The 16,179-nt window shown below is 44.6% G+C and overlaps 1 protein-coding gene across 1 annotated transcript in view; it reads left to right on the plus strand.

Moving 5' to 3' along the window:
- Window positions 1–16,179, plus strand: part of SLC22A18 (solute carrier family 22 member 18) — a 106,715-nt gene that overhangs the window by 17,688 nt on the left and 72,848 nt on the right. The window contains exon 5 of the mRNA XM_048485458.1: window positions 223–355. Coding sequence (XP_048341415.1) covers window positions 223–355 — 133 coding nt within the window. The remainder of the gene's footprint in view (window positions 1–222; window positions 356–16,179) is intronic.

The following is a 16,179-nucleotide window of genomic DNA, read 5'->3' on the forward strand; positions in this document are numbered from 1 at the left end:
ACGCTGATAATTTTTGCACAGACAAAGCTGCTAGATATCTTAGAACACACCAAAGCAAACATTAACAAACTGAACAGAGACAGTGGATCTAATGATATTCACCACCCAAGGCCATGAAGAGGGTAATGGGATGAAACCTTGAGCCAAAAAAGGTTGTATTTATAAGGGGGAAACTGTCTTTTCACCTACGTTATTCAGCTGTTATTTTCTATTACGTTATAGGTGCTCAAATGGTCATAACAGATTTGACAACTCCTGCTGAACGTGCTAATGCTTTAGGAAAGCTTGGATTGTGTTTTGGAATAGGAATAATTTTTGGTTCTTCTCTGGGTGGTAGTCTAGCCACACAATTTGGGTAAGTGGTCATATTTTGTTTCTGTCTAGTATTTGTGGTTGTTTTGCTGAGAAATATCTGACTCCTCCCAGCTACTGGTAAATAATTACAGTAATTTACTGGCCAAAAACGAAGGAAACTGAGAATATGGGGTAACCTAGGGAAGATGCATATTCACAGATGAAAATAATCTAGATCTGAAAATTATGGTTTGAAATAGGAGAAGCAATTTGAGCAGCAGAGCCAGAAAACTTCATAGAGGCCCATTACACATGGAACACTTTCCTCATGACTCTTCTCTGCGCAGTGGGCTTGCAAAGGGCTCTCCTTGAGTTTCTCTTACACGCAAGGAGGCACTCCCTCCTTTCTATGTAGTTTTTCTGCAGAGAACTCTGCAGGCCTGGTTCTCTTAACTCTGCCCATCAAGTGATTCTTAGAGACACAGAACTCAATACACCTGGTAGTCAAGACTGTTGGCTTAGCCCAGGGGTAGGGAACCTGCGGCTCTCCAGATGTTCAGGAACTACAATTCCCATCAGCCCCTACCAGCATGGCCAATTGGCCATGCTGACAGAGGCTGATGGGAATTGTAGTTCCTGAACATCTGGAGAGCCACAGGTTCCCTACCCCTGGCTTAGCCCGTTAAGCTGCACATGTCAATATTGCTGTTCCAAAAGTAATTTCGCCCCTTCTCTGGAGCACAGGCTGTTAAAGAAGGGGACTGTTCTAGAGCAGATAGTCTCTCCCCTCCCCTCCCCTCCCCTCCCTTCCCTTCCACACAACATTTCCTGCTGCTGCCACTGGAGGACAGAGGCTAGGTATTTCCAAGCTCTCTTTATATCGATATTTCGAAATCAAGAGAATTAGAGGTTGGTGTGTGAGTGAGCTTCTTTTCTGTTTCTTGAAGCTGTTGGCTACATGGAAGGAGGGGCAAGGGGGAAGACTTGCAAAGCAGTGCATGGGAGAGGGAAGGCTGGCTGTGGGTGGAGGGAAAATGTATGGGGTGCTTGCTAACAAATCTCCCCACTCTGCTGGTGAAGCTGTAGCAAATTAAAAGGTGTCTCATTTACTGTGGAGAGAACAGTATGTGAAAGAGGGTCTTGAGGAAATAGGTCCATACAAGAAATCTTGCCTTTTCTTTCTGTATTTGCTGGACAGTACAGATTCACCATTAAGCACAGCATTTCTTGTGGCAGAATTCTGCACACTGATCGCTTCATTTCCACCGATCTCTGTACACACACATTTGGGAATAAGTCTCATTGACCTTGGAGCACATGTTCAAACATGGTGAGGCTCAGACTGTTAGTCTATTAGCTCGCCTCACATATGATGTGGGTCATCCATTTTTGGCATTTGCAGCAGCCCTCACATACAGAGCAATGATATGAGCTTTATCATAAAATAAAAACACATTGCAATGGATATTCATTAATATGCTAACCTTTAAGGTGAAACAACCCATATTATATTATTTGTGGTTTTTGTGTGTCATATGGATAAAATTTTGGTTTGAAAATTATGTAAACTAAATACCATTGTTGTACATAGAGTTTGGTTGTGTCTATCTTAGAATACCTTTTTAGAATACCTTTTAAACATGAATCAATGGCAGGGAAAATAATGTTGGTCTGGCTATAAATCCTAGGTTGCCCATCCATGCACTCTTTCATTGTCCACTAGATGTCTCTGTTTTGCCATCAAGATCTGCATTCATTTTCAACAATGGGTAGTCATGGTCTCAGAGGAGAGCATATATCTGCTCTACAAACTTTTGGCAGTTTCACACTAGCATAGTTGTCATTCCCCTCCCCAAGAATATTGCAAATTGTAGTTTTGTGAATGCACTGAGAATTCTGTGTTAGAGATTTCTAGCCCTCTGAATGATTTTGAGCTTTTTCACAATGCTATAGTTCTAGGAGTTTCTGGAAGAAATTACTATTAAATTAGGTTAATTCTGTTAATTCTGTTCTGCTGGCTTTTAGTACAAGATGCACTGGTTTGTTATTCATTTGCTGGTCTACACAGTTTCCAAGACTGTACTTCTGAACCTAATTTCTGGGCTCTGGGTTTACCATGTGTGCGCATGCATGTGTGCATGCACACATGTGTATTTGTGTTTAACCTGTGAAAACATAGCAATAAACTGTAGCATGTCTCTCCCAATTACACAGAGATGGGAAAATATAATTCTGGCAATGGTTTAGGTTACTGACACTGGACTGCAAGAATATTATATTAAGAATATTCTTGGGACCTGCTTTTTGGACCGCTGAAGGCTTTTTTGTAACACAGAGAATTCCTCAATCATTGTTAGAGGAGAAAGTGGTGCCTCTTTTGGCCTCTTGCTAAGTACAGTGAAAGATCCCAGTGGGTTAGCTTGTGTGAGCTCTCAATAATTCTTTACCAGCTGAAGTCTTGATTTCCCATTTTCACAAATTTTGTGCTTCCTGACTGAATCTCTTCCACATGAGCATGAAAGTGTACTATGATTTTACACTTTCCCTTCCCCTCCCCTTCTACCTATGCTCATAGCTAAGCAGAAGCAATAGCAATACTTGAAATAAACTGCCCAATGATGTGAAGTAAAATATATATTTAAATCTTTTAAGATACAGAATTTTACAAAGTAAAATTATCCTGAAGTAGTCAGTTGAATCTTGCTACCAGATATATGGGATATTTGGTTTAGCAACATATCAGCATGCCACACCCTGTCTGTATTTAGCTGGCCATTGTTCAGTCATTCATAGGATTCCACAGCCTGCTTGAAAAAGTTCATTTCGTGTTGCATCATTTGGGGAGCTTGCTTGGACTGCTGCTGTGTGGAAAGATCATGCTTTGCACTGAGATCATTTGCTGCCATCTACACTAGATGGTGCTGGTGCTTTGAAAAAAGGTTAGGCTTTTTTTAACCTTAATGACTGTCAAGGTCTGTTTTGAACAATAAGTTTGAAAGTTGAACTTAAATTATATATAAACTAATCAATGTCCATCCCATTTATGTACTCATGTAAGCACACACACACACAAAAAGGACATGATAATGCATTCACCCATATGTATTGTCGAAGGCTTTCACGGCCGGAATCACTTGGGTGCTGTGTGGTTTCCGGGCTGTATGGCCGTGTTCTAGCAGCATTCTCTCCTGACGTTTCGCCTGCGTCTGTGGCTGGCATCTTCAGAGGATCTGAATCCTCTGAAGATGCCAGCCACAGACGCAGGCGAAACGTCAGGAGAGAATGCTGCTAGAACACGGCCATACAGCCCGGAAACCACACAGCACCCAAACATTCACCCATATTCAGGCTTTGCTTCAGCTGAGGTTGGGGAGTTAACAGTTAAGCTTCAGGAAAGAGGCTGGGCATGTAGTGGAGTATGAAAAAACAATGGTGGCAGCTTGTAATGGTGGCAGCTAGGCAGAATAAGCAACAAGGAGAGGACAGAGTTATTTTAAATATGAATTTTTTGATGAATTAAGGTGGTAGAACTGGAAAAGGAAAGATCAAAGACTTATAAATCTGATAAAAGAGCTTCACTGAAAGAACAGACTGAAACATAGAGAGCTGTGCTTGCCACAGCAATAGTTACAAGTGTGGTCCCAAGCAAGATGAGGGTGTGCTCCTTTCTTGGGGCTGGGAAAGCAGCCACATGCCATTGGCCCACTGAGATTTATCCTGGTGGCCTTAGTGACCAATCTTCCCACATTCAGGATGCACCAAGGACATAAAGAAGGGACAAGGTGGTCACAAGGGGCTGGCTGTTACATTGTGGTGAACAATACAACACTTAAAAGTGTGAGATGGTAAAGTCTACAAGGGGACCTATGTGGAGGATTATCCATGTGTCAAGCTACTCGTGTATAGCAATTCTTCAGATATACCTTGCAAATGTCTTGCTTGTACACATGTGGGGGCACAGTAGCTGGGTGAAATCAAAAAGTTTCACAAGGTTGCATACAACTATGTGGAGTAGACTTCATGCTATGGGTTACCGACTGACCACACCTGACAGGGGTGGGATCATCTGGAACAATTCTTAGTATTGCAAATGTGCTCTTAAGCTTCTTTTCATAGGCCCCTTCCGCACATGCAAAATAATGCGTTTTCAAACCACTTTCACAACTGTTTGCAAGTGGATTTTGCTATTCCGCACAGCTTCAAAGAGCACTGAAAGCAGTTTGAAAGTGCATTATTCTGCATGTGCGGAACAAGCCCTATCTTATTTGCAACATTTGTAGACAGTTTCACAAGTTTTTGGTATAGATTATGATCTGTCAGGAACTTTTGCATGGGTTTTTCCACCTGCATATATTTTAAAACAAATAATAAATAAATGTTTGAGATGCCTTTCAAGACAACATTCAACAATAGGTAAAAGCTGAAAACAATGATAACATAAGAAGCCAACACAAAAAGAAGAAAACAGATAGAAATACAAGCAACAACTGATGAATTAAAAATGTATACCTGGAACTCATGTCAATGGAAGGAAGGAGGTGCATGCAAAGAATATACAGATGAGGAACCCTTGCCCTTGGCAGAGCTTCATGTGCCCCTGAAAGAAACCACAGCATGAGAGTCACTGTAAGTTGTCTTTCTAACACTTTCCATAGTGTTTTGAGAAGGGCCTTGCTGATTTTTATAATTGCATAATTTTCTGTAAGTCCCACAGCCTTTTTTAACGTGAAAAAATTAATCCGCCCTTCACTGTTCTGAAAATGGCTTTTATTTTTGTCTGTTGTGATGCCACAGGGAAAGAATGTGACTGGAGTTTTCTGACCACTTGACATTTCTTTTGCAAATCACTGGCTGTTTACACTGTTGTTTGAAAGCATGCAGTATTGACATCCTTGGATCTTTTGTTTTAATGGAAGCAGTGAAGAATTTGGGGAGTTCAGACCTCTACTGTACATTTTGTGCCTGTTGGTAAAACTCAGGGAAGCCCACATGGACCCTTTTTGCTTTTCAACATAAAAACAGAAACCAAAGACAGCTATTCTAGCAAAGAGGAAAAAGGAGCAGGACATGTCATATTCCATCATGGTTGTCTCTTCTGTATCAGTTCTAGCATTCACACACAGTCTTGTATTCTGCTCTGTGAACAGTTAAGATACAATCAGCAAATATCTATAGGGATGCTGGGTGATCTGTGGGGCTTCCCATGTCAATGTTACTTGTGTGAATGATGTAATTTTGAAAGGATGTAAACATCTACAATCCTTACAAAATCAATCACATCATTATGGTAAATGTAGGATTATTAATACCAGGACAGTTAAAACAATACACAATGAAGTGAAGTCCATGAAGGAGTCCTTGTTATGCATAGCTAAGTTCATTCTTGCATCTAAATTTCTAGGTAAAGTTTTTATTTATACTTTCCTGGTAAAGTCTATTTTAGTCCTTCTAAATTTTGTCAAATTCTACTTCTGCTATAATTACTACTCAACACTGCAGCGGAAGCATTATCTAGTCCAGGGGTAGGGAACCTTTAACACTCAAAGAGCCATTTGGACCCATTTTCCACGGGAAAAGAAAACACTTGGAGCCACAAATAATTTTTGACATTTAAAATAAAGATAACACTATATATATTGGGGGTTTTTTTACCTTTTACTCTGCCCATTCTGAGAAACGCATGGATGCGCCCGCCCTGCTGCCTGCAGGGTGGGCAAGGATGAAGCCGGTGGCTCGGCCTCGCTGGCCACTGGGAAAGCGCGCACCCCACTCCAACGGGGCGGGCGAGAGGGGAAGCCTGCGGCATGGCCCAGCCGACCGTGGGCAGTTGGTGCGCCCACCCTGCTGCCTGCAGGGTGGGCAAGGATGGGGCCAGTGGCTCGGCTCGTGGAGCCGCGGTGCAAGGGCAGAAGAGCCGCATGCGGCTCTCGAGCCGCAGGTTCCCTACCCCTGATCTAGTCAGTGCTGATCAGTATTCAGTATTCCACCCTACAAGTTTGCCTGTGCTGCTCCCTTAAGCCCGCTCAGTCATAGTGCTGCAAATTTCTCCTCTAGCTGAGACCTCTCATTGTCCTGACATAGCAATTCTGTGCCTCCCTGGCCCACACTTCCCAAGCCACAGTTCTCTCCCGCCTGCCATTCCCCTGCGTTCTGCATCTTTGCCTCTGGCCTTCTGTCTCCCTTTCGTCCATCACAGTTTACTCATGGTGCTCGCCACTCTGCCTCTTCTAGGGTTCTTCTCTGTCACTTGACCAGACCTTAGCCTGCCCAACATAGTTCCTCATTTCAGAGAGTTTGTATAAGCCATAGCCATAGTATTTCCTCTCCTAGAAGGGGGACTTCTTGCTTCTGACTGCTTTGGTCCCTGAGTAGCTGGAATTTTCTATACTTGGAACTGAAATGGATGCAACTTCTTTTCCCTGTTTATCCACATCTATGTCTCTCTTTGTTGCCTCTGCTATGCCAAATTTTAGATTGTCAGCTCCTCAAGGCTTGGATCTGTGTTTTACAAACTGTTTTGTACGTTAACTTCATCTTAGAAAATTAGTTTTTGCTTCATTGCCCCAACTACAGTACAATATAGATGATACATTGATGTGAGATTGGAAGAAGTCTTTGTTCATGTACAGAAGGCCATTTTTGTTGCACACTCCTTTCCTATAATTCAGCCTTGCATGCAACTGACTTAAATTCTGGAATATTTCCATTCTGCTTCTTATTTTTCCATCATGGTAGTGGAGTAGAAAACCAGTGGATGTTAAAAGGGGTATATGGTGGACCAGGACTGGAGTAGGGGAAAGGGTTAAAGGTCTGTGCTCCTTACCAAGACAATTTGTCATTGCTCTCACTCCCTCTATTTGGCTGTCTCACAGAGGAAATTCTGGTATTTCTGGGCCTGGAGTGATTACACTGATTAGCCCAGCAGTTTGCATTGGTGATGTAGGACACAAAAAACTCTTTTGTTCGTGATGACGAGGCATTTTGGAGGATGAGGTTCCCATGGCTGATGGCCAGACTGTCCACAAGCTATACCGGAATCTCAGAAAACTGCTGATGCATGTGCAAGACTGCACTCCTCTTCAGAGCATTTAATGATGGGGTGCCACCGTGCCAGTGTCACACACACTTACTAGTTTCATTACAGCCCTGATAAAACCCCACTTGGTGAAGCATTCCTTTCACAGTACAGATGCAGCCATTTTTTTGATTTGGAACTATATGCACATTACAAATGGTTGCACCTCCATTTCCATACTCCTTGGCATACAATCAGACCGAAGGCTAACTTACATACAGACACAAACAACAATTTCTGCTCTCTGCTGTGTTACCCAAAATGGTGGGACGCAATGACCCTCTTTGGTTGGGGGAAATTAGCTATAAAGCACAAGGTCACTTAGCAGGGCTTAAGGAAGGTTTGGTAACTTGATCGATATATATTGCCTGTATATATGAGTTTCAGCTCTTTAAAAGAAAGTAGCAGAGAAAAATAAATTCTTTTTAATTGTTTTATTGGGAAAATAAGAAAGTGGAATAAAATAAAATCTCACTCACAATCACTCAATTACTGGCATAAAAACACACGTATACAAGGTTTCCTAGGATGTAATTTAGAAGTGGAAGACAAGTTTTGGAGATATATATATAGAGAGAGAAGGGATGGGACATTAGAGATTATATTTACCAGTCTTGTAGTGGATGACTAGGAGACAGAAACCTAATGGGCCAACACTAGGCTCTGAAATGATCAGCGCTGATGGAACAATATTATCGAGCACCATGGTAGTGTGTGATAGTATTGAACACCTAACTGGGGTCTGAGGCTTTTAAAGGGGAAAACATGTCTTGGGACAAAGGAAATCCTTGAACAAAGGATTTTTCCTGATGTTCCAGATGAGGCAATAGTCTTGAGTGTCAGACCATTGACCTGATGGCTGACCCATTATCTTGATAGATTTTGCCGGACAATAACGACCCTTAATGGGAGTTGCAACCTAGATGGCATGAGGAGGATGAGTCAAAGGAAAGGTTAAGAAATATAGACAAAAGAGAACTGGTTTTGCCCAGGTGTGCAGCTGTTCATATTCAAATGCTGATTCCTGCGTATGTGCCAGGCATTGTGTGTGTGTGTGTGTGTGTGTGTGTGTGTGTGTGTGTGTGAGAGAGAGAGAGAGAGAGAGAGAGAGAGAGAGAGAGAGAGAGAGAGATTAGGCAGTCTTGTCTACAGTCCCAGTATGGAGTTCTGCATTTCACAGGCTGCTCCGTTCAGGGCACTGTTCTGACAGGTCTGACAGGCCAGCATTCCAGGAGAAAGACCACTCTCTCCCCCTCCATGCCACCACAGCTTAGGTTGGCTACACTGCAGAAATGTTATGCCATGTTGCTCAGTCACATGGCATGCACATACCAGTGCTGACATGGTACTGGCAGAGATATCTTAATATGATGTTGTTAATTTGCTGAAAGGTGCCCTGTGAATTCATCTGGTTGGAAGGATGGAATGTATATTTTAAAATAAATAAATAGCTTCAACTGGTTGATTCCAGAGCAAGGAAAATTGAGGTGCAGTCACATGAAAGGACCATTTGGTGGTCACTACAAAAGACAGTAATGCCTGAAATGGTTCTGTGCACCATTTCAGAGTCTCCTGAATAAACACAGAATTGAGTCATGAGGTACCACCCAAGTCTTCACAAATGAGGACATTTAACTGAAACCTCCTCTACAAGGTAATCCATCACCTTGAAGTTCTGAGGAGATAGGTTTGGATGTGGGATTTTTAAAATAATAAAATCATAGACTTGGAAGTGGCCATACAGACCATCTGGTCCAACCCCCTGCTCAATGCAGGATCAGTGTAGAGAATTCCTGACAACTGTTTCTCCAACTATTGCTTAAAGACTGCCAGTGAAAGGGAGCTCACTCCTTCCTAGAGAGCCATTTCCACTGCTGAATAACTAGATCATTTATAAAAATACTGAAAAGTACTGGGCCCAGAACCAAGCCCCATAGCACTCCACTGGAACCTTCTCCATCCCAATGAAATTCCTTTGACAACTACTCTTTGGGTGTTGCCTACTGTAACGGACTTGCCCCACCCTGAAGGGCTGGTGTGAAGCAGGCCTGCTTAAAGAGGAATGTGAGGTGGGATCCTGCGTGACTGTAAAAGTAGGCAGCAGGCCCTAATTTAAATAAAAGCAAGGTGATTGGTCGATGGAAGGCACTGCTACCCCTGGCCAAGGTAAGGAGGTGCTAAAACGCTGCTAGATAAACAGAAAGACAGAGAGAGCCTGTCAGACAGTTCTTCGTTGGGAATTCTGAAGAGAACAGCTCGTGTTCAGTTGAGAGCAGAGTCTGTGGAGTGAAGTCTCCCTGCTCTGTCTCTCGTGTAGAGGAATTCTGGTCCAGCTCAGATAGCTGGCAGGATTCTAGAGACTCTCCTCAAGCAAAGGAAGTTTGTGAGAGGAAGGAATGTCAGGATATTGAAAATTGCAAGGTGGTCATATGCTGGTCTAGAATGACTGGAATGTAACAGTCAGCAGAATTGTGGGGGTCGGAGCCTCTCTGTCTGGGTCTGCAGTGATTGGCATGTAACAGTCAGCAGAATTGTAAAGGTCGGAGCCTCTCTGTCTGGGTCTGCAGTGATTGGCATGTAACAGTCAGCAGAATTGTAAAGGTCGGAGCCTCTCTGTCTGGGTCTGCAGTGATTGGCATGTAACAGTCAGCAGAAGTGAAAAGGTCACAGGCCAGGATGATTAGATCATCTAGCTCAGGGGTCGGGAACCCGCGGCTCGCGAGCCGCATGCGGCTCTTCCGCCGCTGTTCTGCGGCTCCAGCAGCCGAGCCGCGGGCCCCCTCTTCACCCGCCCTGCGAGGAGCAGGGCGGGCGCTTCACTCGTCCGGCGGCCGGCCAGGCCAAGCCGCCGGAAGCCTCTTCGCCCGCCCTGCTCCTTGCAGGGCGGGAGCCTTCGCCCGGGCGTCGGCCAGGCCGAGCCGCCGGCCCCTTCTACGCTAGGGTGACCATTCATCCCGCTTTTTGCGGGACCCTCACGATTTTTTGGAATTCGTCCCGCGTCCCACAGCGTTTAAAAAAAGTCCCGATTTTTGAAAGAGCCGCACGCCGAGGCCTCTCTCTGGGCACGCGAGCTTGCCTCCTGGCTCCTCCCCCTTCCCTCCAGACAGGGCCGAGAAAACTCCGGTGCACTGCAGAGCCGGAAAGGCACAGAAAGGCTCCGAGGAGCCCCTCTCCGTTCCTCCCTCCTTCCCTTTATCTTCCTGGTCGAGCAGAACAGACCTCGCTGGCTTGCCTGCGTGGCTCCTCCGAGCCTCTCTGTGCTGTCTGTGGGAAAAGTCGTGTCTTTCTCGCTTTCACACTCCCGCCTCTGAGAAGGGAAGTCAAGTAGAGTCAAAGGGACAGAGAGAGAGGAAGTGTAAAAGCGAGGAAGACACGACCCCTCCCCCTTCGCACAGATAGCACAGAGAGGCTTGGAGGAGCCAGGCTGAACGGGAGGGGGTGATGGGATACACACACACACACACACCAAACAGGAAAACAAAAACAGCAAACGGAGAGATTGAAGAAGGGGCAAGGAAAGGGGGGGTGGAACACAATGCCAGCAGCCTTGCAAGATAGGAGCTCCCTGGCGCTGAACTGCTGCTGCCCCAACACACTTCCCTTTTTTGAGCCCTTGGGCAAAGCTGTGTTACTAACACAGTTACTGGGATGAATCTGTATGTTTTCAATTGGCAGCCATGCAGGCAGAAAGATGCTCCGTTGCTCCAGCTTGGTAAGGCAAGCGGAAGGCTCAGCACAGGCAAATTTTGCTGGACGATCAGGATGACAGCCTGAGCTGTGCGCTCTCCTCCTGCCAGGTTCTCCAGGGGAGAAGCTGTGGCTGGCGAGAAGGGCCTCCAGGGCAAGCTGTCTGCTGCACTTGTGCTCTTTCATAGGAGTTTGTCAGAGTTGTGTGCATGGCAGGGGCAGAGAGGCTCGGGAGAAAACCAGTCGTTCAGGCAGCTTCATTGCAGCATACAGGGCTCGGTGCAGTAGCAGCAGCTTTTGCGAACTTCACAAGAGACCGGCAGAGAGGCATGGCAGGAATTTACATGTGGAAGTGGATCGTACTGTGGATATAGCACTTGCCTCGGGACAGGAGGAAGGGAGGGGATGCATCTTTGGAGGGGTCCAAGGCAGCAAGTTCTGTTCTGGGCGACCATGAAAAGGAGGAAATGAGAGGTCGAGGAAGTAGGAAGTCAGAGGAAGAGCAAAGGGAGAGATATAAACACGAGGGGAAGAGCGACACAGAGGAGAAAGAGAGCAAGAGAAGGAAAACGCGGGAGGCGATGCAGCCCTCACGCAGCCCCCGAGGTGACAGGGAAAGTTAGATGGGGGATGCTGCAGAAGAATCTCGAGAAGGACACTAGCTCACGGACAGCTGCTGCAATCCTAAGAACACTACACAAGAGTAAGTCCTGCCCCACTGAATAAAACCGGTCATACTTATCAGTAGACTTAAAAGTGTTTTCCCCCAACCTGTGAGTAAACCTTCCCAAGATCCGGCTGCACAGCTCAGTGGGGCTACTCTGGAGTAACTCTGCACAGGGTTGCGCTCCTGGAACAACTCATTTTGTGCAGTCGTCTCAGATAATGGCACAGAAGCAAATTAATACCAAAGCCAGCTTTGAGCAATGAGAAGCGGGTCTAATCGAAATCCTCCTGGGGTCATTATTTAGGGTGGTTCAGACAAGAACATTGCAAAGAGCTCCAAAAGGATCTCTCCAGAGGGATACTAGTCTGCAGCACTGAAAGGGTTAAACACACTGAACTGTTTGTAGAGAGGCTGAATAAGCAGTGGGGCTGGAAAGATGAAAGGAAAGCTCTTTTGCGCGGGTGGGGGGGCAGTTGTTGCAAAATTGGGGTGAACAAAATGAGATGCGCCAGGAGCACAACCCTGTGCAGAGTTACTCCAGAATAGCCCCACTGAGCTGTACAGCATATTGCTGATGGCAATTTCATAAGCAACACACTATAATTGTTTTATATACAAAGAGTAAAGGTAAATAACCAAAATACACAGTGTTATCTTCATTTTAAATGTCAAAAAGTATTTGCGGCTCTATGTGTTTTCTTTTCCATGGAAAATGCGTCCAAATGGCTCTTTGAGCGTAAAAGGTTCCCTACCCCTGATCTAGCTAATGATTTGCTGGACAAAACTATATAAGAAGACTGCATACCCAATTCAGTACCTCTCCTTCACCTTTAGGTTCGGGCTCAGATTGTTGTCAGAGTAGTGAGTGGATAGTTATTGTTATTTTTGTTCCTTTGAGAAACAAGAGATAAAGTATTCCTGTTGGAACTAAATCTACTGTCTGAGTGTTTCTTTTTTCTTATACTGCAAGCAGTTACCTCCTGTTCTAGCAAGGGTGAGTTGGCACCTAGTCCTTCCCTGTGCACTAGGCCAACAATTTGGTTATAGGCCCAGTATCCTAACCACTGAAGCTAGAGAGTGTCGAGGCAGTGTGACACGATGACATCCACCATGTGCAGTTGCCTTTTAGAGCGGCTGACTGCAGGGAACTACTCAGCATGGAGTGTGAAAATGCAGAGCTTTTCTCATACGTGAAGATTTATGGGCTGTAGTGAGGACCCCACTGAACCCAGAGCACAGCAGCAGGAGCAGAGGGCAGATGCCAGAGCAAAGGCGTCCGCATAATGTTGGCTGTGGAAACTCCCAGCTCATCTATCTACGGGCTGCTGAGAAGGCTTCTACGGCTTTGCTGGAAGGTGTTGAAGGACCTGTACCTTGAAGCGCCGAACTGCTGGTTCCAAGGTAATCTTGACCAGGCGTTTATACAATTTGAAGGCTGAAAGGAGGTGAAAATGTGGCCAACCATGTCCAACTTGGCTACGTGCACTATTATTAGAGCTTCTGGAAGACAGAGGCATGACTTTCACTGAACAGCATAGGGCCTATATTGTACTATCTTCCCTAGATGACAGCTGGGACAATTTTGTCTATAGTATGCAGAGTATAAAGAATGATTTGACTCTGAGACTATGTGACTACCGGCTTCTGGGACTCCAGAAACAAAGAGAGTTTTGCCTTGAAGCCACAGCCAGAGGAAGCCTGCTGTTTCCAGAGGCAAAAGTGAAACCCAGCTTTCCTGAACTGTCAAGGTCATATGCAGTTCGGCGTTGTTTCCGTTGTGGCTCTACTAATCATCTTCTCGAGAATGCCCACAGAAGGAGGGAGAAAAGGGCCAGCTAAAGGACAACGGGAAGAGGAAAGAAGGAGCACTACTTGGCGGCATTGCTGAGAACCGATGTCCAGAGAAACCAACCCCATCTGGCTCTTGGACTCTGCCTGCTCAGAGCATGTGTCGTAAATGCCATCACCTATTGACTAAGGGAGTCAAGGCAAGTGAAGCATGTCAGCTTTAGCGATGGATCACCAGCTGCTGTTACGCTGCAAGGAACTGCCTACATACCATGCCTAGGTAAAAGATTGCAAAATGTGTTGTGTGTGTTCCTGGACTGGATTTTTTGTTTGTTAGCGTCCCAAGTTTAAGCTGAACAAGGGTACAAAACTATATTTGATAGACAGGGTTGTACAGTATGGCAGAATGACATAGAGTGTGCAAAAGGTACACTCATAAAACAAAATGTATGTTATGACTGATAAAGGGCAAAATGAAAATGTAATGAATGTTTCAAAGTCTAGCTAATAAGCCTATGCATGATGATTGTGTGCACTATCTTCAGAGAGTCCTAGGACATGCAAGTTTTGGCACAATCAAGCAGTTGGCAAAAGTATGTGATTTGAGTGTGAAGCCTTGCAAAGCATTCCTAGACTGTTCAGTCTGTAGTGGGGTTAAGGTGAAATCCTATCCAATCCCCAAAGAGCTACAGACAAATGGAAAGACCATTTGAACCTAGTCCATACGGAGACTTAGCTGGTCCTTTCCAATCAAGCGAGGGGTGTTACGATATATATATTTCTGCTGATTGATGATTATAGCAGATATTCTTACTGCTTGCTGTTGAAATCTAAGGATGAAGCCTTTACAAGGTTTAAGGAATGGGTCTCAATGATTGAGCGGAGGTTCCCTCACAAGGTGGCTTCTGCCTGCAATCTGACAGAAGCGGTGAGTTCATGGGGAACAAATTCCAAACATGGCTGACACAGAAAGGTATTAGCCACAGGAGAACAAATCCGTTCAGCCGGCTGAAAATGGCGTGGCTGTGAGAGGAGACTATAGGCATTCTTCAAACAATGCGGGATTGCATGATAAATGATGCCAAGGTTCCATTCCATTTCTGGGAGAGGCTGTGCCATACACATGTAATAAACAGGTTGTGGAGTTCAAGTATCAATGAAACACCATTTTTCAGAATGTTTGGCAAAAGGCCTTCCCACAAAACACCTTAGAATATTTGGGAGTTTGCTAGCACGTCCTCATTCCCAGACAGCAACAGAAAAAGGACAAAAGAAATGTCAGAGACTGCGTTTTGTAGGATATCGCCAGAATACCAAAGGCTATAGATTTTCATTGGGTCATGGAAGAATTGCTATCTCACGCAGTGCCAACTTTGAAAAGCATACAGGTTGGGAACATGTGCATCAAAACTCCTGGGAAGTGTTCTTACCACCAGTAAGCCATGACACAGTACCTAGTGACCTTTAACCCCCACTCCTGTTCAAGGTCACACATCTGCTCGAGGCCTTAAGCAACAACAGAACAGTGATAGTGATCAGGGAAGGGAAGCCAGGGAGAGGAGGGGCTGAGCAAACTGGAGAAATAGCTATCTGCCCGCAAGATGAAAGAACAAATAAAGGCATACCACCAAAAGGTTTATGGTACAAAAGTGAGAGTGTGCCAATTAGGGACAAGAACCACAAAGGTTTCCATGATATGTTGAAATGTCCACCTGAGGAACAGGAAAAATGGAATCAGGCTATGGACAATGAGTTTGAATCCCTTGAGTGAGAACTTAAAAGTGTTTAACATTGTTGATAAACCTACTGATAAGGCCGATCATAGGTACGGAATGGAGTATAGTAAACCTATGCCCGATGGGACTTGCAAAAAAAATATAAAGCAAGATTAATTAGCACAAGGCTTCTCTCAAACAAAGTTTGACAGTTATGATCAGACTTATGCACCCACTGCAAAGGCAGAGATCCATGAGATTAGTGATTGCTCTGGCTGAGCAAAGAGACTTTAAAATGAAGCACTTTGATTTTGGAAACAGCTTATTTAAATGCAGATTTACAAGAGACCATATACATGAAGCAAGCACCAGGTTATGAGCATGAACAAGTTGATAAAAGTTTATAAGCTCAACAAAGCTTTATGCGGACTGAAGGCAGTCAGCCAGATGTTGGAACAGGTGCATACACAAAGCATTATGTGAAATGAAATTTGACCAAAGTGTGGCCGATGCCTGTATATATACCAGAGGTACTACTGGTGATGAATGTATCATTTTGATGATTTATGTTGATGATCTCTGTGTAGTTGCAAAACAGACAACCAAATCAAACAACTTTACACTGAGTTGAGTAAACACTTTAAGCTGAAAAGACTTGGGAGTATCTAAAGAGCAATACCTGGGTATTCAAGTCAATGTAAATCTGAAGAAGGGATGTGTTTCTGACACAAAGAAACAAAGATAGAGGGATTGTCATACAAAGCTGGTCTGCAAGATGCCTTGAAAGCGGCACAAACCCACAATGGTGGCTGATTTTGTAAGCAAGATATTCAACAGCAAAGCATTTTGAAAGGCAAGACCTATATCGTTCCTTAATTGGCAGCCTGCTGCACATTGCTAACTGGACAAGACCAGACATAGCTTTGCTGTAGGTTTATTAAATTAGAACAGTT

The sequence above is a fragment of the Sphaerodactylus townsendi genome, linkage group LG02 (genome assembly GCF_021028975.2).
Source record: "Sphaerodactylus townsendi isolate TG3544 linkage group LG02, MPM_Stown_v2.3, whole genome shotgun sequence".
NCBI lineage: Eukaryota > Metazoa > Chordata > Lepidosauria > Squamata > Sphaerodactylidae > Sphaerodactylus > Sphaerodactylus townsendi.